Below are 17,020 nucleotides of genomic sequence, written 5' to 3'. Positions count from 1 at the left end.
CTATAGATATTCAGATTTTGAGCAATTGCTCTTTTTTTCTTTTCTTTTCTTTTTTTTTTTTTAATCCTAAGCAAATTCTAGAAATCTACAGTTTATATTAGTTTGGAGATGACTTCTGCACTTCTGAAAATGCATGACATTATTGGCTTTCTGTTGAAGCACTAGAACTTTTGTGTTTGTACTGTGGCAATGTGTAGAAAACACCATCAAAAATCAGCTTATTTCACAAGGTATTAAGGCTTAAAACACCCACAACTGTAATATGACGATCTTGGTAAAAAGTAGCCATAAGTGAAACCAAATTGGGTGTTCATAAACCCCAGAATGGATGAAAAGATATAACTGCTTAACAGTAATATGTAGAATTGCCTTTTGGGAAATTATTTAAGAATTATTGCTCACTTTCTTAAGTATCTCTTCTAGCTTGTATTTATCTGATTGACCAAGGATCATATTACCTACTTTAACTACAATCTAAAATTACATCACTGCTGAATTGTGAAATCATGTTTTATGAATGAGGATTTAAGTTTATTTCACAATAATATAGCAATAATATAAATAAATAGAGCTGCTGTTGGATCATGTTCTTTTTTTTGTTTGTAGACTCCAGAGAAGAAACAGTCAGAACCTTCCAGAGGAAGAAAAAGAAAAGCAGACACTCAGAGTGAAAGCAGCCAAGGTAAACTAAAATGTAAATGAATTAGATAGTTATTGCATGTATTTAATCAAATTATAATGTACAAAGTTTTTACTGTTAGCCTCAAAATTTCTGTATTTTTGCTTGCATAAGACAGGCATTGGGTTTTTTATTAGTTGAAGGGATGGGCCAGTAAAATCTGAACTGGGCTGATAATTGCCCATAAGAACTGTGTACTTGTGTAACTTGCAGCTATGGTTCAACTCTGTATACTTTTAAAGAATTGTAGCATCTCTTCTCATCCAAAATACCGATGTGATTTGTATTTCTTTTCAGTAGGTAAGGGGGAAAAGGGATTATAGATTATAATACCTCATTGCTTGTTTTTCAGGTATATTTAAAAATTGAATTTTATTTTTCTTTTTCTATGGATTATTGTATAGTGTAGTTGTCTAGAGAGATGGGGAAATTGGGATGAGACTGATTTCCAGTTTGATATTTACAAAGCATTGTTTTTGTTGTTCTTGTCTTTAATGTGACTTTTGGGGGAGGAATGGTAGAAATTTAACTTCAAGACAAAAATCCATCAAAAGGGGAGAGGAAATAATTTTGATAACATCTGTATTAGCTTTTTTTTTTTGTTTCTAACTGGGCTAGGAAATGTCACTTCAGATACGTATCAATGGGCTCCATATCTGGAAGTCTTCATGATGCAACATGCTATTAGTAGACAAATTATGTGGTTTGACTAAAATTAATTTCTTTATAAGTGTTGCTTCATAGAGACTTGCTTTTTTCAAAGAACTTGAATGAAATTTCCTATTTCCATTGTTTTAGTAGCCTATCCTTCCTGCTACCAATGAGAGTTGAAATTAGAGATGATACAAATTCTAGGAACTTTTTGGCATAGACAATGTGATTATAATGTGTTATAATTACTATTTTACTGTCAGCAGCAATGAAACTGAATAGTCTGCACTGCAGTATTCTCAAGGAACTGGCCTAGGAAACTGCAGTATATTGGAGTGGTACAGTACAGTTGAAGTACAGCAAATACTGCTGTTGTATTGAAAAAAGGGACAAGAGGTCCATGTCCTGTATATTGCAGACCTAGGATTTTGGCTGTGTAATATGCAAAATAATACTTCTACACTTATGGATTGTTTAGAACATGGAGGTAATTGAAAAGTGGGATAAAATCAGTGTAAATCTATTCATAATTGACTGTGCCAAAATAATCTGATGTATTTCTTCAGCACAGAGTTCTCTAATGTGACACAGAATAGATTTTTCTATACTGAAAAGGAATGTCTGTTTCATTTATCTGGATGAAAGCAAATTTTAATTTGATAAAGTGATATTTGAGAATTAAGCATGAAGACAGAAATCACTAGCAGAATTGTAGGGTAGGTAAAGAACTGGCTAGAGGGCAATAGCAGTGATATGTACACTAACTGGATAGCTACTTGAGGACTTAGCTGTGTGCTGTTCTAGGGCTTTGCATTATTTTATCTAAAGATTTCTGTTAAAAGTCTTTACGCAAAAAGGGCTGCCAGATGTTTCTGTTTCTTCATGGTATTTCTTTGTGACACAAAGTTATACAGCAGTGCCAATACAGAGGCATATTGGGCTAGAAAGAATTCTTCAGGGCTGGAGTAATGGAAAAGCTTGAAAATTTTTTGCTGAAAGGTCCAAAATTACATTTTTGGACATATGGATAACGGTCTCTTAATTTATTGCAAACATTTCTTCCTGTAAAGAAAAAAGCTTTGAACAGTGGTCCATTTTCAGGATGTCTTCTAACAGGTAGTCTGACCTGTACAGGAGACTGTATTTGTCTCAGATTTATCAGTCATCTTAGGGCTGAATAGAACAAAGCATTAATACCATTGGGTAGGGCATTGGTGTTATCTCTAGAATGCTACATATGCGTTAGGTCCTTATGTTGAAGAAAGATTAATTTACATTTGTGCTTCTGAAGTCTCAAAACTGATTAAGATAAGATATTCTGCTCTCTCCTTCTGCTCTATTTATCTCCCTAGTTAACCCTGTGGGTTAGCTGCTTTGTAATCAGGTGTGGAGGAATGGAAATGCTTGTCATCCTCCATGCCCATCTTGTTATTGCCACCTAAGGAAATCCGTGGTCTGAACATTTGGGCACAATAACTCATCTGGAACATATAATGTTAATAGACTTGGTTAATTTTGATACTTTGGAAGTGGGTGAACTTTGAGATAGTGCTTGAGAAGTGGAGGGCCTTAGTGCTAAATGTTTGATCTGGAGGATGAGATATCAGTTTCCTGGTATCTAGAAAAGGTCTAGGCTTGCTGCTAAATCTACACTGATCTGGTTTAGGAATTGAAGTGTGACTTAATTTCTGATTTCTCAATGAATAGAATATGCAAATCTCTTTGTTTTGGCCAATCCCTTAATTATCTGCATAGGGAGATCCCGTATTAGCACATCAAAGAAAACAAATTAACAAGTGGTAAGACTTTGCTATAAGTACTCTATAGATAAAAATGAAGGACACATAAGTTATTTAATAAATTCTAATGTATTAATGTATTTGTTTTAGGAAAGAATATTGGGGGATGTGGTCACAAGATTAGTGACTATTTTGAGGTAAGGTTTTTGTGTGTTTGTAAAATTTACTTTAGATTTAAAATACTATTTTTAGCTTTTTTTGGATGTTACAAAATTTTTGCTTTTAATGGACAGGCCTCTTGAGAGGATACTCTTTTGTTCTTTATGTAAGTTTACAAGTATTAAATCTTGAAGTAGAGATGAAGTGATCTCTTGGTGCAGCCTGACCTAAAATATAAAAAAACATTTTCTTTCATGCTTTTATTTAAATGGCCAAAGACTACACTAATGCAAGTAATGCAATCTAATTTAGAAATTCTGTGTACAGATGAGCTGTATCATTCAGTAGGTGTATAATGTATTTTGATAAGAAGAGTGACTAATTGGAGGGCCATTATCTTCTCTACAGTACCAAGGTGGAAACGGCTCTAGTCCAGTGCGAGGTGTACCTCCTGCAATCCGATCTCCTCAGAATTCACATTCCGCTCCTTCTTCTGTAAGTTTGTGAACTTCATGACTGCTGAAGATACTTTCATAGTCTAAAAGTAGAATAATTGAAAATAAAATATATGTAAGGGAAGAGTTTTCAAAGGAGGGAATCGTGGGGAAGAATTCATTCTTTCAAAAAAAAAAAAAGATCAAGTTAATTAGTAAAACTAAAATTTTCTGTTAACACTGGGACTTTTTTCCTAAATCAACTTTTAAATAAAAAATAATTATGTAAATGTTGAATAAAAGTTAAAATGTTCAAATGACATATATTCGCAAGCCTCACACAAAAAAGGGGAGGATTTTTTTTACTTATGAGGAAACTGAACCCCTAACTTGGGCCTCTAAAAGCTCAGTTTTTGATAAATCAGAAGTATTTAAATAATTGACACCTAATTTGCCTCTATCCCTCCAAAATTCTCTTCATTGATCATGCTAATTATTTTTTTTTCCTCCTCCTGCAAAACTTCAGTGTTAGGCATACACACGTGTGATTCTAAATGGTCAGATTCTGAGAGTTACAGAAAGGATTTGTTCTCTCTGCTGGTAGACCTCAGCTTTTATTCCATGTACTTTCAACTTCAGGCATACTCTTATTCTTGCTAACAGTATGGAGTGTAACACAGATTGTGGAATTTGGCTTGAAAATGGTCTCATTCACACCAAATAGAGGGGTTTGGGAAGTTTCAGTAACAAAATTTGCACTAGCTTTCCCTTCCTGGTTCTTCCATGGGAAATAACCACTCCAAAAATAACTCACATTACTTTATTTTTGACTTGTGAAAGCTTAGAATCAGAAAAATAAGTCTGTGTGAGACTGATGTCACCTTATGTCAGTCTTGTATTGTCTTAAATTTTTCAGTCTGTTTCTCTAAAGTGACAATCTTAGTTTTCTCAGAGAATATATTGCATCCTTTCTAAACTGCAAGTGATATATAACAACATAGTGATAGCTCTCAATGCAGTGCTCCAAGTAGTATCTTCTGTAATAAAGATATCTTATTTCTCTATTCTATATGATTTTCCTGCCAAGAGACAAGGCTATGTTCATAATTGAACATTCCAGTTGTATCTTAAATCCTGTGTTTTCATGCATTCCAGGTTCGACAGAATAGTCCTTCTCCTACTTCATTAGCTTTCGGGGACCACCCTATCACACAACCAAAGCAGTTATCTTTTAAAATTACTCAGGTAACTATTTTTGGGTAGAGCTATCCTGTATTGTTTCAGTCTGTAGGAAGAACTGATGGATATGTTTATTTGTCTTTCAACTTCTTTTAAACTCTGGAAGGCTTCCAAAGCTTTGCTTTTTACAGTCCGCCACAGCATTTTTCTTTTAAGTTCAGCAGCTCATAATTCAAATCTCTCTGATTAGTTTTGTGTGCTGTACTTGCCCTGCTTCCAACATGGCACTTCAGAAGTAGTTAGATGACCACGTCATTGGTAGGCTTTGCTCAAGATTTTAGCTGTTGTGCGTTCTTAGAAGTAGAGGCTGTTCTTTCAGGCAGTATTTGAAGTGACAGCTGCTGTTGTCATATTGCGTTTAAAATCTGACATTGAAGAAGAAAAATGAAATGGTAATCAAAATGATCAAGATATAGTTCTGTCATGACTTTTAAAAGCTGAAAGCAGCTGTTTTATCCTGTCTGCCATTTCTGACGTGATCTGTTCTATGTTTCACAAGTTACTCAGAACAAGGTTACTTCACCTGTTGATCAAATACAGAGAATTTAAAGTAATTAGCTGACATTTGCATTCTTGCCCTGTTTTCTGTGCTTTTTTTTTGTGAACAATAGTGTTTCAATTAGTGATGAAGCCTTTTAACAGTGTTAGTGGTTTGTATTAACTATTCACAGTCATCCTCATGAAGGGGGAAGCAGTTTTGAAGAAGAACCTGCCGTGTCACTTTCAAAACGCAGGAAAATAAGATGTGCTGGTCCTGTTGAATCATTCGAAGTAGTTTGTTTCTCTATGTAACGTGAGAAAAATAATGCTGCAATTGTTAAAGGAAAGGATAAATATTTCAAAATGTTCTTTTTAGACTGATCTCACAATGCTGAAATTAGCTGCACTAGAAAGTAATAAAAATCAAGACTTGGAAAAGAAAGAAGGTCGTATAGATGACTTACTCAGGGTAAGTGTTAGACATGTGGTAGAGATATTTATTCAGAACAAAAGGAAGTAAATCCGAGGCAAATATTTTAAATGTTTGAATAACCCTTATTTTTAAAAATTACCCTAGAGTTACCTAAATTAAAAGGTGAATCAAGTTTTTAATTTGTGATTATTTTTCTTCTGAAAATCCAAGAAGTGTATAAAACGAAATGCATAAGGGTTTTTTTTTCTGCTTCTGTGCTAAGACTTGTTAATGATTTAAATACGTTCATAGACTTTCTGAAGGTACAAAGAAAGCTGATGCTCTTTTGCAGGCAGTTGATTAATTCTTTAGGTTCATAATACAATTGTGAATAGCATTTATCAGTGGGACAACTGTTGGCAGTTTCAGGACAGTGGTGATTGTGACAGAAATTACTACGGGCAATAAATAAATACTTTTAATCAGAATATTGTTTTTTTTTTTAAAAAAAAGTAAGGAGTTAAATGTAATTCTAATGTAGGGAACTTGCTAAACTTTCTATTCAGATAATTGAAATTTCTGTGATTATGAATATTTTGTTTCCTTTTAAATTAAAATGTTAGGATGTCACATGACTTGAGCAATCAAATATAAAGGATCCGGAGCTAAAATTAAACTTTCAGTTTAACACTGGAAAAGTGGTCGGTACGATGCTTTTATATATTATTTATATGCTGAATGCTCTGTAATGCAGAATACAGCTCAGTGTAAAGGAAATGAAAAAGGAAGCAAGACGTTCACAGATGGATCTGTGAAATGTTTTGCCTATATGTATGTTTATGGATGTTCTTTAGTCATGTGAAGGAAGATACCTTTTCTTTTCTTGACAGCTGATTATAAAAATAGTGTTTTGATATATCTTTTCATATTTTGTATATATTTGTTAGGCTAACTGTGATCTTAGAAGACAAATAGATGAACAACAAAAGCTACTTGAAAAATATAAAGAAAGATTAAACAAATGTATTTCAATGAGCAAGAAGCTTCTAATTGAAAAGGTAAGTTGACTGCTCTTAAAATGTTTGTGATAAGAACTGTGACGGTGCGGTAGAACTCCACTATAGAATCATAGAATGGTTAGAGTTGGAAGGGACCTTAAAGATCATCAAGTTCCAACTCTCCTGCCATGGGCAAGGACACCTCCCACTAGAGCAGGTTGCTCAAAGCCCCATCCAGCCTGGCCATATGATTTATTCATTTTCACTTTAGCTTTTTCACATGAGTCTCTGAGACTGAAACTTCATAGGCATGGTCTCTATCTGGCAGTAAGTGTTTTTATAAGCCTGAATAGGCAAAATAAATTGTTGAGCCTTTTTCCGCTTGTGGAAAATGTGGCTTTTAATTTAAGGGATGTTTTCCCATCATGAGTAATTCAGATGTAGCAAAGCATAAAAGGTGAGAATTTAGGATGTGGCTAGTTTTCTGGACAAACATTAAGAATAAGATTACAGTGGATGAAAAAATTTCTGAACGGAATCTGTTGTGGAGATGAGATGGATAAAATCTATTAATGAGACACTTAAGTGGCTGAGATAATTTTTGATGTAAAATGTTAAAATGCTATGTTAGCTCAGAATTAATAGAAACAAGGAAATGAAGGTAACCATTTACCTTCATACCGCTATGAAATAAATATTTATTTCAAATTTAATGTCAATTATAGTTAAACTAGCAGCAATTTCATAAAAGACAAGGATACATTGTTTCTCTACCTCTTCTTTAAAATAGCCTTATTTAAAAACCAACCAACCAAAGGTTAATAGAGAATCAGCTTATTACTAATTGGGAAACAAAAATATTTAAGATAAACAGCCAAGTCTGTTGCCTAACACTAGCCGCTAGATGCTGCTGTCAGATACAAGGGCATAAACTGATCCATTAGAGGATTAGGGAGAGTTTCCTCTCTAGCATGCCATAAATAAATTATTGCAGTCCTTTTTAAGTTCCAGCATGAGGGGAATGCAGGGAAAAGATGCATCAGATCTGCTCAGCATGGTGCAAGGTGGGCACTTTCAGACTGAGAATATCACATAGGCCATTTTTCATGAAATGCCATGCAGGCCTTCTCTTTGATCTGGTCTGTTTGCACAAAGATCCTTAATTCTGTCAACTTCTCACATTTTTTGTGTGTGTGTGATTTTGGGCCATAGACTTTTCTTAAGAAGCGAACATTTGCAGCAATTTAAGAGGTCTCTGTCCATCAGTGGTGTTCACAGTGCTCTTTCTTCTTGTGCTGTAGCAGATTAGGCAGACTCAATCATTTACCACATCCCAAAGATGCCTGTGGTAGTAGTGACTAGTTCTGAGAAGGGCACCTTCTTCTGTTACTTGCAAGTAGGTATCTGACTGCAGTTGAGTCAACCTGCAGTGCATTCCCACACAGAGATTCGTGAGCTCAGTCTGTTTAGTATGTGTAGTAACATAGGTGCTCTGTCAAGCGAGTTTCCAGGCTAAGTATCTTAGGTGCATTAGATATCTTCTGATATCAGGCTCATTTAGCGTAATAGACATGTGCAGACATAATCAATTATGTAACTGTATGATGCTCATACTCTTAACAGTTTTGCTGTATTTACAAATAAAGTGTTTCATTAGTTATGAAGAACAGTGAACTTTATAGGAAAGCTGAGTCAAACTCAATTTTTTTTGGTGTACCAATCGTCATTAGTACCAATTCTGAAAAGTGCAGATGTTTGAGTTCTGCAAAAATTAGAATAAATGGAGTAAAGTAATAAAAAATATTTTCATCTGCTTTCCTTTTATCCCTCTGTTAGAAAGTTGATGGAGGAAAAAAATCTTTTACTGACTTTTTGAACGTTATAGTATTACTGAATATGAATTTTTTTTTTTTGTTTTCTTAGAGCACACAGGAAAAGCTGGCAAGCAGAGAGAAGAGCATGCAAGACAGATTACGCCTGGGGCATTTTACAACAGTTCGTCATGGTGCTTCATTTACTGAACAGTGGACAGATGGCTTTGCATTTCAAAACCTTGTGAAGTTAGTAAATGCTATGTTCTTAAAATTCTCACTAATTGTTAGTTCCCTCTAGTGGATTTTTTTATTACTAAGGTTCTAGGATTGGAGCAGCTTTTCAGACGTTGTATTTTGCTTTGCCTTTTGAAGACTGAGAATACAGTACAGAATTCTCTTAATCAACTGAGAGAATACTAAGGCTGGGTGTCTTTGAAAGACAGTTTGGTTTCACTTGATTTTAACTATCCGCAGAAAAGCATGAATGTAGTAAATGAGCAGCACGTAATTATTCAGCTCAGCTGGTAGAAAGAGCTATAAAACTAAATCAATGATTTTTCATGCAGCTAACCATGTATCACTGGGGATCATTGGGGCAGATGAGATCTATAAAGTTCTCATAGGTGAGAATAAATAAAACCCACATAAAGGTCACATAGGTGCTGCCTGCACACTCATCACTGCAGCACCTTTTTCAGCATCCATCTCTTTGGTGCCACGAAGGAGGAGTGACAAATCTGACAGCCTCAGATAGGGCCTAGTGCAAGTGGGTGGGGGAGAGCAGCCACCTGGAAAAGAGCTGCTGCAACAGGTAATTCAGCAGAGATGGGGCCAAGGAAGAGGTTTCTGGGAGACCATCAGAGATGGTAAAGTAATTATGCAGTGCCTTAAAAGATGTTCTTTGGTAACAAGTCTGACTCAGTCTTTTGGAGTTATTTATGTGTGTATATATATAAAAAAGTAATTTACCAAGATTTTATTTTTTGAGGGGCAATATGTAGTCTTAGCATTATGTGATTGCCAATGGCATTGCTTTTTAAGACAATCTTAAAAACAATCTGTAGGTGTGTTTTGCATAAAAGCTGTAATTGTTTGCCATACAACCAAACTAATGATTTATTTGGGAATGGTCAGATCAAACTCAGTATTTGGCCTATAAAAGTGAACAAAGTGAAGTAGTCTCTATTGACTTTGTTACATTTCTTTTGATGGTATAAAAGAAGGTATCCACCAGGTCAGATACCTTTTTTTTTTTTTTTTTTTCCTTCTCTTTCTTGTGCGGAAATCATGTGTAACACTTTCAAAAACAAACACCCCTCCCCCCACAAAAAACACAAACAAAACCACATATCTCAAAAATATATTGTGCCAAAAGTTTCCCAAAATTTTCCCAGCTCATGAAGAAAATTGGTGTTCTTTTTCCTAGGAAACATTTTCATATGCATAGTAAGTTGTTGGTTTTTTTTAATTTCATAATGTTTTACCAGTTAAAAAGATAGTTCTTTAAAAAATGCAAAATGATGCAACTTTAATAAAGCTTTTTTTGGGGTTTACAGGCAGCAAGAATGGGTGAATCAACAAAGGGAAGACATTGAAAGGCAAAGAAAGCTCCTGGCCAAGCGAAAGCCTCCAACTACAAATAATTCTCAGGCACCATCTGCCAATTCTGAACCCAAGCAGAGGAAAAATAAAGCTGTGAATGGGGCAGAAAACGATCCCTTTGTTAGACCCAATTTACCACAGCTGTAAGTTTAACATTTCAATCAGTCTTTTACATAAATTCTCAGATATTGTCTCTGTGAGTTCTATTCAAACAACAGCATAAAAAGACACTCTGTATATTCAGCAGCTATATTCTCACTGAGGACTTGCTGATGTTACGGAAATTTGCACCACTGCCTATGAAGATGTCGTACAGTTGCCCAATTTATTTTTGGTAGAGTCACCAGAGAAAGGCCCGTTCTGTGTTTGTGCATTGTTCCTTCTGTTTTCCTCATCTAGAGGAGTCCTGGTTTCCTACTCTTGCAATGTCACTGATACCTACTGACCTTTTCTTGATCCACGTTGCGTTAGGAGCCTCTCCTTTACTTAGAGATAATTTCATTTTTCATATAACAGTCTTTAGGTGACAAGAAAAGCTTTTTTTCAGTCTTTAGGATTTGAAGACATTTCTAAAAACAAATGGAGAAAATTTTTTTTTTTCCCTTCTGACAGTTGCTCTCAGGATCTAGCATTCAGAAGTTACCGACATATTGACAATGTTGAAATTTTTTGTCATTTAAACATAAAAATTGAGAGCTCTCAAAGACTTCTTCATTTTCCAAGTGCCATTTTTTCCCTGCAGACAGAAATGGTATAATTCAAGGCACAGACAGATGTGTTCTTGACATTTGAGTATTTTAAGAAGTTGCTGCTTGGAGATACTAGTTACTGCTCTCGATGCTAAGAGGCAGCAGCTGATAGTCTATCTGTTCCTAGTCGGCTTAAATAAAAAGTAAATAACGAGGGCTAAAAAGACTGTCAGATTAATCTGTGTTACATTGCAGAAGAAGGCTGCATGTGTTGGACATGGTTACCTGTCACCTCTCACTTTTGATGGTAGTAATTTATACCTCTGGGGGTGGCGGTTAAATAAATTGCTCTGGTTAGATCTGTAAAATATCTATGTTTGGACCATCATTTTGAAGACAGCTGCATATGTTTTGCATAATGCATCATTCTTAAAGTTCACATTGTGAAATTGGTTGGCTGTAACAAAAATATGAAAATATACTAGTAAGGCTGGCAATGTAAGCAAATCTTGATTACTGTTACTTGTGCATTTTGGTAGAGAGCTGAGGAGTCATTACTCAAATTGATTCTTTAGTAGTACTTAGTGCCTACTTCTCTTCTTCTTAGAACATAATTAATACTTCTGAATAGTACAGTAAAGATTATCGTCATGTTAAAAACATTTAAGTAATGGAAAAGACCTGAAAAAATACATAATTTTTAATTTTGGCATTTCTTCATACATGATAAATTTCTATAATCTTATTGCTGCTTTAGGAGGTGATAAAATACACATTTGGGGGAAAATACAGAATACATGTTCTAATTATTAAATAGGACAAGATGAATTCCTGATAATAGACTTCTGAATATTTTCTGGTGTTATGCAGGTTTAGATAATTTCTAAATGACTAAAAACTTTTCAAACTTTCATTTCATTTGGCTTAACCAGTTACATGGTAAATGGCACATGAAAATGGTTACTGGTTATGGAATTGCAAAGAGAACAGTCTGAATTGCCCTTTTATATCTAATGCTAGCATAAATGTAAGCTGTTGAATCTAAAGTGTTTTGCCTTTAAGTATCCTAATTTGATCATTTTATTATCTAGATATGAGATTGCTTGCCTATATTCACACCTTTGAGAATGTCTGTAATGTGTCCTGAGGTCATGGAATCATTAACCCACATCATGCTCTTAGACCTTTACTTGAAAGGGTTTTTTAAATGTTTGTATTTAGGATTCGTTACAATTTTGTGTAGCAGTATTATGTGTTGCACTCCTCTCTGCTTCTTAGTACAGAATTAAATATGTTTTGTGTATCTTGGTAAAACAATTATTAATTGAGCATTTCCATTTTAGAGTAAACATGTCATCTGCTATATGTGATTTCCTTCTATTACATTGTGCTTATCACTGTTCCTGTGTTACTTTGAAAGTAATGATCTTAATTAGTATAGCCAAATGGAAGATGTTCTGTTTATATGAGGCGTGGGGAAGTGAAGAGCTGCCTGAGATTAATGAACTAAACCAGTAGTAAATGATCATAACATATTTGCAAGTGATTAGGCAGATCTTTTTTTAAACAAACAAACAACTTACTAGCAGTTGTTAGCAACAAGTTTCGGTGCCGCTGTGATGTTTGCTTTAGAAAATGTCTCCAGCTGCAGGTATTGACAAGACGAAGTGGTCTATAGTTTTGTAACAAGCAGTATTATTGAAGCCCTTTCTCAAAACACGTTAACTTTTTTAGATGGATTGAAGGTGTTGCCCGAGGCATTGTTTTACTTTAGTTGAATATACTATGGTCTCTGATATGAATTCAGTGCAAAAATTTTTCTTTTAAAGTTATTAGTATAAAAGTGGCCATCTGCCAGCATCCTGTGAGTTAATGGTGGGTTTGGTGTTTAAATAACAGGCAACAGATGAGTAAACACTGTGCTGGTTTTCCATCATTCTTTCCCTTTTTGTGGTCCAAACCAAAACTACAAAGTCGTTTCAATTTTGAGAGATCTCTTTCCTACTAAGCAAAGTAATTTTATTAGTCTTACATGCAAGGAATAAATTGAAATTTATTTAAAGAAAAAACATTCATTTGAAGAAGCTGTCTTCCTAGCCCTGGAGAAATCTATTTGAAGACTATTCCAAATTCTCTGGAGACTTGAGTGATTATAATGCTAGTCTCCACTTCTAGACAATTACTTCTAGGAGCAGCGTTTTACTTAGTTGAGTTGGTGTAGTCCTCTTGTGCGGCTTCAGACCTGTCAGTTTTACTAACTTCCCAGTCACCTCTTCCTCTGCTTCCCAGTTCCTCCATGGGAGTCTGCATCCATCCTTGTCCCTGCATGTGATTTGGAATAGGAGGGCAGAGGGAGCTGGCAGATTTTGTTACTGTAGCTGAACAAATGCATCATTTAGAGAGAGCATTCTGTTCTGTATAGAACAAATAAAAATATTTTCAGAAACTTTTTCAGGCTGAAGTGCCAACAATGTGTCTGGGCTTTACAGGACAAGTAAAGACAGTTCCTTTCCTGAGGCAGTCTCTTTCTAAGGCAAACATGGAAACAATGGGTGAAAAGACCTCATGGAAGGCTTTGACTTGGTCAGTGTCTGCCTGTCCTTGTAAAAATTCGAGGAACTAGAGTGAGAATAGGGTTGGACCAAAGAAGGAGCACTTCAGAATTTGTAGCCAAAAACTTGTACTGGATGTGTGTAGGACTCTTTGGGGACATGGCTGCATTCTGCTGTGCCTATGTATTAAGGATGATTTTTCAACTGGGAAAAGGTGCGGGCAGATACAGTTGTAAGTGTGCCAGGCTTGATTGTCATGACAACCAAGGAGCACATGGGCATTTTGTTTTTCTGTCTTGTCTGTACCCACTAGTAAGAGTGTTTTGATCATAGAAGGTGGTGTTGTCTGAACTTGTGAGGGAGAAGTGCAAAGGTTGGCGATGTCTACCCACGCATGCTGTGTCAAGGCCTTTGAAATTTGGCTGTGAAAACATTGTAAAATGACTGGAAGGCCTATTTTTTCTAATGAAGAAAAACTTTTAAATTAGTGGTAATCAAACCTTTCAGGCCAAGTAAGCTGTCGCTTTCTTCCAGTGACAAGTAAAGGTGGCACACCGTAGCCCTACATGTCACAGGAAAATTACAGTACATCCAGTGCTCTTTTTGGGAATTTCAGGAGTTCATTGCATGTCTATGATAGTTCATTTGGCTGTAGACAGTTAAAATACAGCATTTATTGCACCGTAATTTTGAGTGAAAAAGATCACAGTCAGGACCAGACTGTTATCAGATTAACCCATGCAACCTACTCCCAGCTGCCCTTCTTCCCCAAGAAGGGGGAAGCTCCTCAGATTAGCCTCAAGCCTGACTATCCAACTTAAGTTCATTTAGTGGATGGCAGCAGCCTGTTTCTGTCTGATGTCCCTCCCCTGTGCTCCTCAACCTTTCTTCCTCTGCTTTTCATGGGACCTGCGTGTTTCAGGGGATGGAGGAGCAACCCCTTCTGTGGGAAATGATGGTGTCTCGTAGGCGACTTCTGTTTTCAGAAGGTTCCTCCAGCGTGCTGCTGCCTTGCAAAAGGCACTGGGCGGGAGGATGCAGGTGGGAAGTGGTGGACTGGTAGGAAGCAGACTCTAGGCTGGATGTGTTCAGCCTGTGCAGCAGGGTGGTGGCCTATAGCCAGAAAACAGACAGTGTGCACACTGTCATTGTTTTACTGTTGTTTGTTGTATGCTATTTTAATATGGATATGAAGTACAGTTTATTTATAGATAAAAAGTAATAAACTCCTACTTCTAAAAAAAAAAAAAAGTAAATGTTTCTCAATACGGGGGAGTGAAGCTTTGTTTTTCATAAGTAAATGAACAAAATCCAAAGTGACTACGTCTGTGTACAGTTCAATGTTTTGTGTACCTTCCTCCAAAATGTGGTCATCAGTAATGACAGTTTCAAATTGCTGTGAATCATGCTGTGCCTCTAATTGAGTTAGATTTGTAAGGAAATAGAAAAATGGAAAACAGCAATGCATTGGGATATAGCATGGAAATATGGAAAGAGTGACTTTGAGTCTTAATGTTTTCAATATGACCTCTAATTTGTGCTCTGTGCTCGGTAGGGCTATTTAAGAACTTTTTGGAAGGCAGTACTTGCTAGAGCTGTCTAGGCACTTTGTCATAACTCTGCATAGATAGCTGAGGTTTTATAAAAAGGACCGGATTTCCTATATTATGTTAGTTTGTCAGTGGATCTATGGTTTTAGGGCTTTCAGTGTTCGAAGAAAATTCTGAAAGTTCATGTCACAAGCTTCGTATTTTCCGGGTGTTTTACTTGTGGTTCAGCTTTGCTAAGCCACCTAAATACTAGTCTTTCTGAGAAAGTCAAACTTCACTGTCTGCGTTTCTGGAAATGCACATATTTGTAATTTATACTGCAGACAAGAATCTGGAAAGAATAATATTCAATCTCACACACACTGGCATTGATCCTTTGTCTTTTTTAATTGAGAATCCATTTTAGAGTAGTTTGCTGTTTGAGTAGAAGTATTCAAAAAATGTCAGGGATGCTGCTGCGAGTTGTCTAGCATGGCCTTGATGCTCTCTTTGATAGGTCTAGCAGATGCATTAGAGCATTGTTTTCTTAGGTTTCTTGCTGTTTGAACTGTACAGAGAATGCATTGCCAGCTTTCCTAGCTATTGAGACACCCCATTTCACACTTGCTTTAATGTCTCTTCTTTTAAGATGTAGCTTAAATTGTCTAAACCCAGAGGAGGTTCTGCCAGGAAAATAATATAAACCTTCGGTCTCAAAATTTGGCATTCAGGGACCTTTTGCCTTTCTTGGAGAGGCAAATTTCCTCAGTCAATTGCCTTCAGAGTGTTTGGGGATATCTGTTGACTGGAATACAGGCTGCTTTTCGTTCCAGTAGGAAAAAAAAAAGATGCAGGGTAACTTTGTATGATGCTTCTTAAAAGAAAGGATCTCTTCCTTCTCAAATTCTGACAGGGTGTGGTCATGGGTGCTTTTGCCACCTGATCTGAGTGTTTTCTATACATTATAGACCAGAAGGTTGATGACATAACTACCGTCTCGTAAAGCTGTTTACAGGTTCTTGGAAATTTTGTCCTGAAAAGATGCATTCCTTTATTAACAACTTTTGAGACCCAATAAATACAGGGCTTAGAATTCTGAAAACTGGTAGACTTCATCTAAATTTAAAAGGGAGGAAAAGACTTGCAGTTTATTAAATTTCTGCAAATTTTACCGAAGTGGGCATTTGCTATAAGGGAAATCTGTACTGGTGTCCCTCACCTCTGGGGAAACTACTGGTGATTCTCAAGGCACTAGTTCCTTAGGCTTGCAATATGAACTGCATGTATAGCCTTCTAAACACTTCGTGTAACTTACCTTTCCAGGACAGTTTATCAACTGAACCCACTAAAATATGGACTTTGTGAAAATGTATTATGCAATGCATCATGCAAGAAATAGTAGATCTAGGCAAAACAATAAAATGTTTAATTTTAATTTGTTCATAGGGATTTGTGTGAATCCTTTTAAGGAGGTCATACCTCGTTCTCCTTCCCTATGCCCTGATCCCCTTCATCTTACATGTATGGTTTCTTCTCTGGAAGTCTCTTTGGTTTCTTTTCTTTCGTGGTTTGTCTCCTGTGGCTTTTTTGTTAATTTGTCAGATGGATACTGCATGCAGTCAGTTTGTGAGTTTCTTAATTACTGTTTGTGAGTTTCTTAATTACTAAACTGTGTGAATGGTCTAGATCCTCTGGATCATAACTGACTTAGTGGTCCCTAACCGTCTGTACACTTGCTAGGACACAGAATTAATTGTAGCCAGGAATCTTTTCTCAAAGGAAGATGAAAAGAGAGCAAGCAAAAGAGTTGCATGCCAGTTCAAAACTGAATTTGTGGTCTCATGCAAAATGTAGTGTTAATGAACTTGGAATATATGGGTTTGCACTACGTTCTTTAAATCACTGTTTAAAAATCCAGTGTTATCAGTCTTGTCTAGTTGGTTTCTGGATCTTCATCCTTTGGTTCATTAAGTGTTAGAATTGAGAACTAAGCAGTGGAGTAGCATCAGCTAAAATACTGGGATGGTGATATGATTCAGGGTG

General features: G+C 36.0%; 1 protein-coding gene across 2 annotated transcripts in view; it reads left to right on the top strand.

Moving 5' to 3' along the window:
• TLK1 (tousled like kinase 1) overlaps nt 1-17,020 on the top strand; it is a 70,867-nt gene that overhangs the window by 35,857 nt on the left and 17,990 nt on the right. For both annotated transcript variants that reach the window (XM_074146050.1, XM_074146049.1), the window contains exons 4-11: nt 607-682; nt 3,220-3,266; nt 3,637-3,723; nt 4,818-4,907; nt 5,758-5,850; nt 6,741-6,851; nt 8,715-8,851; nt 10,162-10,350. In XM_074146050.1, the coding sequence (XP_074002151.1) occupies nt 607-682; nt 3,220-3,266; nt 3,637-3,723; nt 4,818-4,907; nt 5,758-5,850; nt 6,741-6,851; nt 8,715-8,851; nt 10,162-10,350 (830 nt within the window). The remainder of the gene's footprint in view (nt 1-606; nt 683-3,219; nt 3,267-3,636; nt 3,724-4,817; nt 4,908-5,757; nt 5,851-6,740; nt 6,852-8,714; nt 8,852-10,161; nt 10,351-17,020) is intronic.

Source organism: Numenius arquata, chromosome 3, assembly GCF_964106895.1.
Source record: "Numenius arquata chromosome 3, bNumArq3.hap1.1, whole genome shotgun sequence".
Taxonomy (NCBI): domain Eukaryota; kingdom Metazoa; phylum Chordata; class Aves; order Charadriiformes; family Scolopacidae; genus Numenius; species Numenius arquata.
This window is presented reverse-complemented; position numbering and strand designations above follow the sequence as displayed.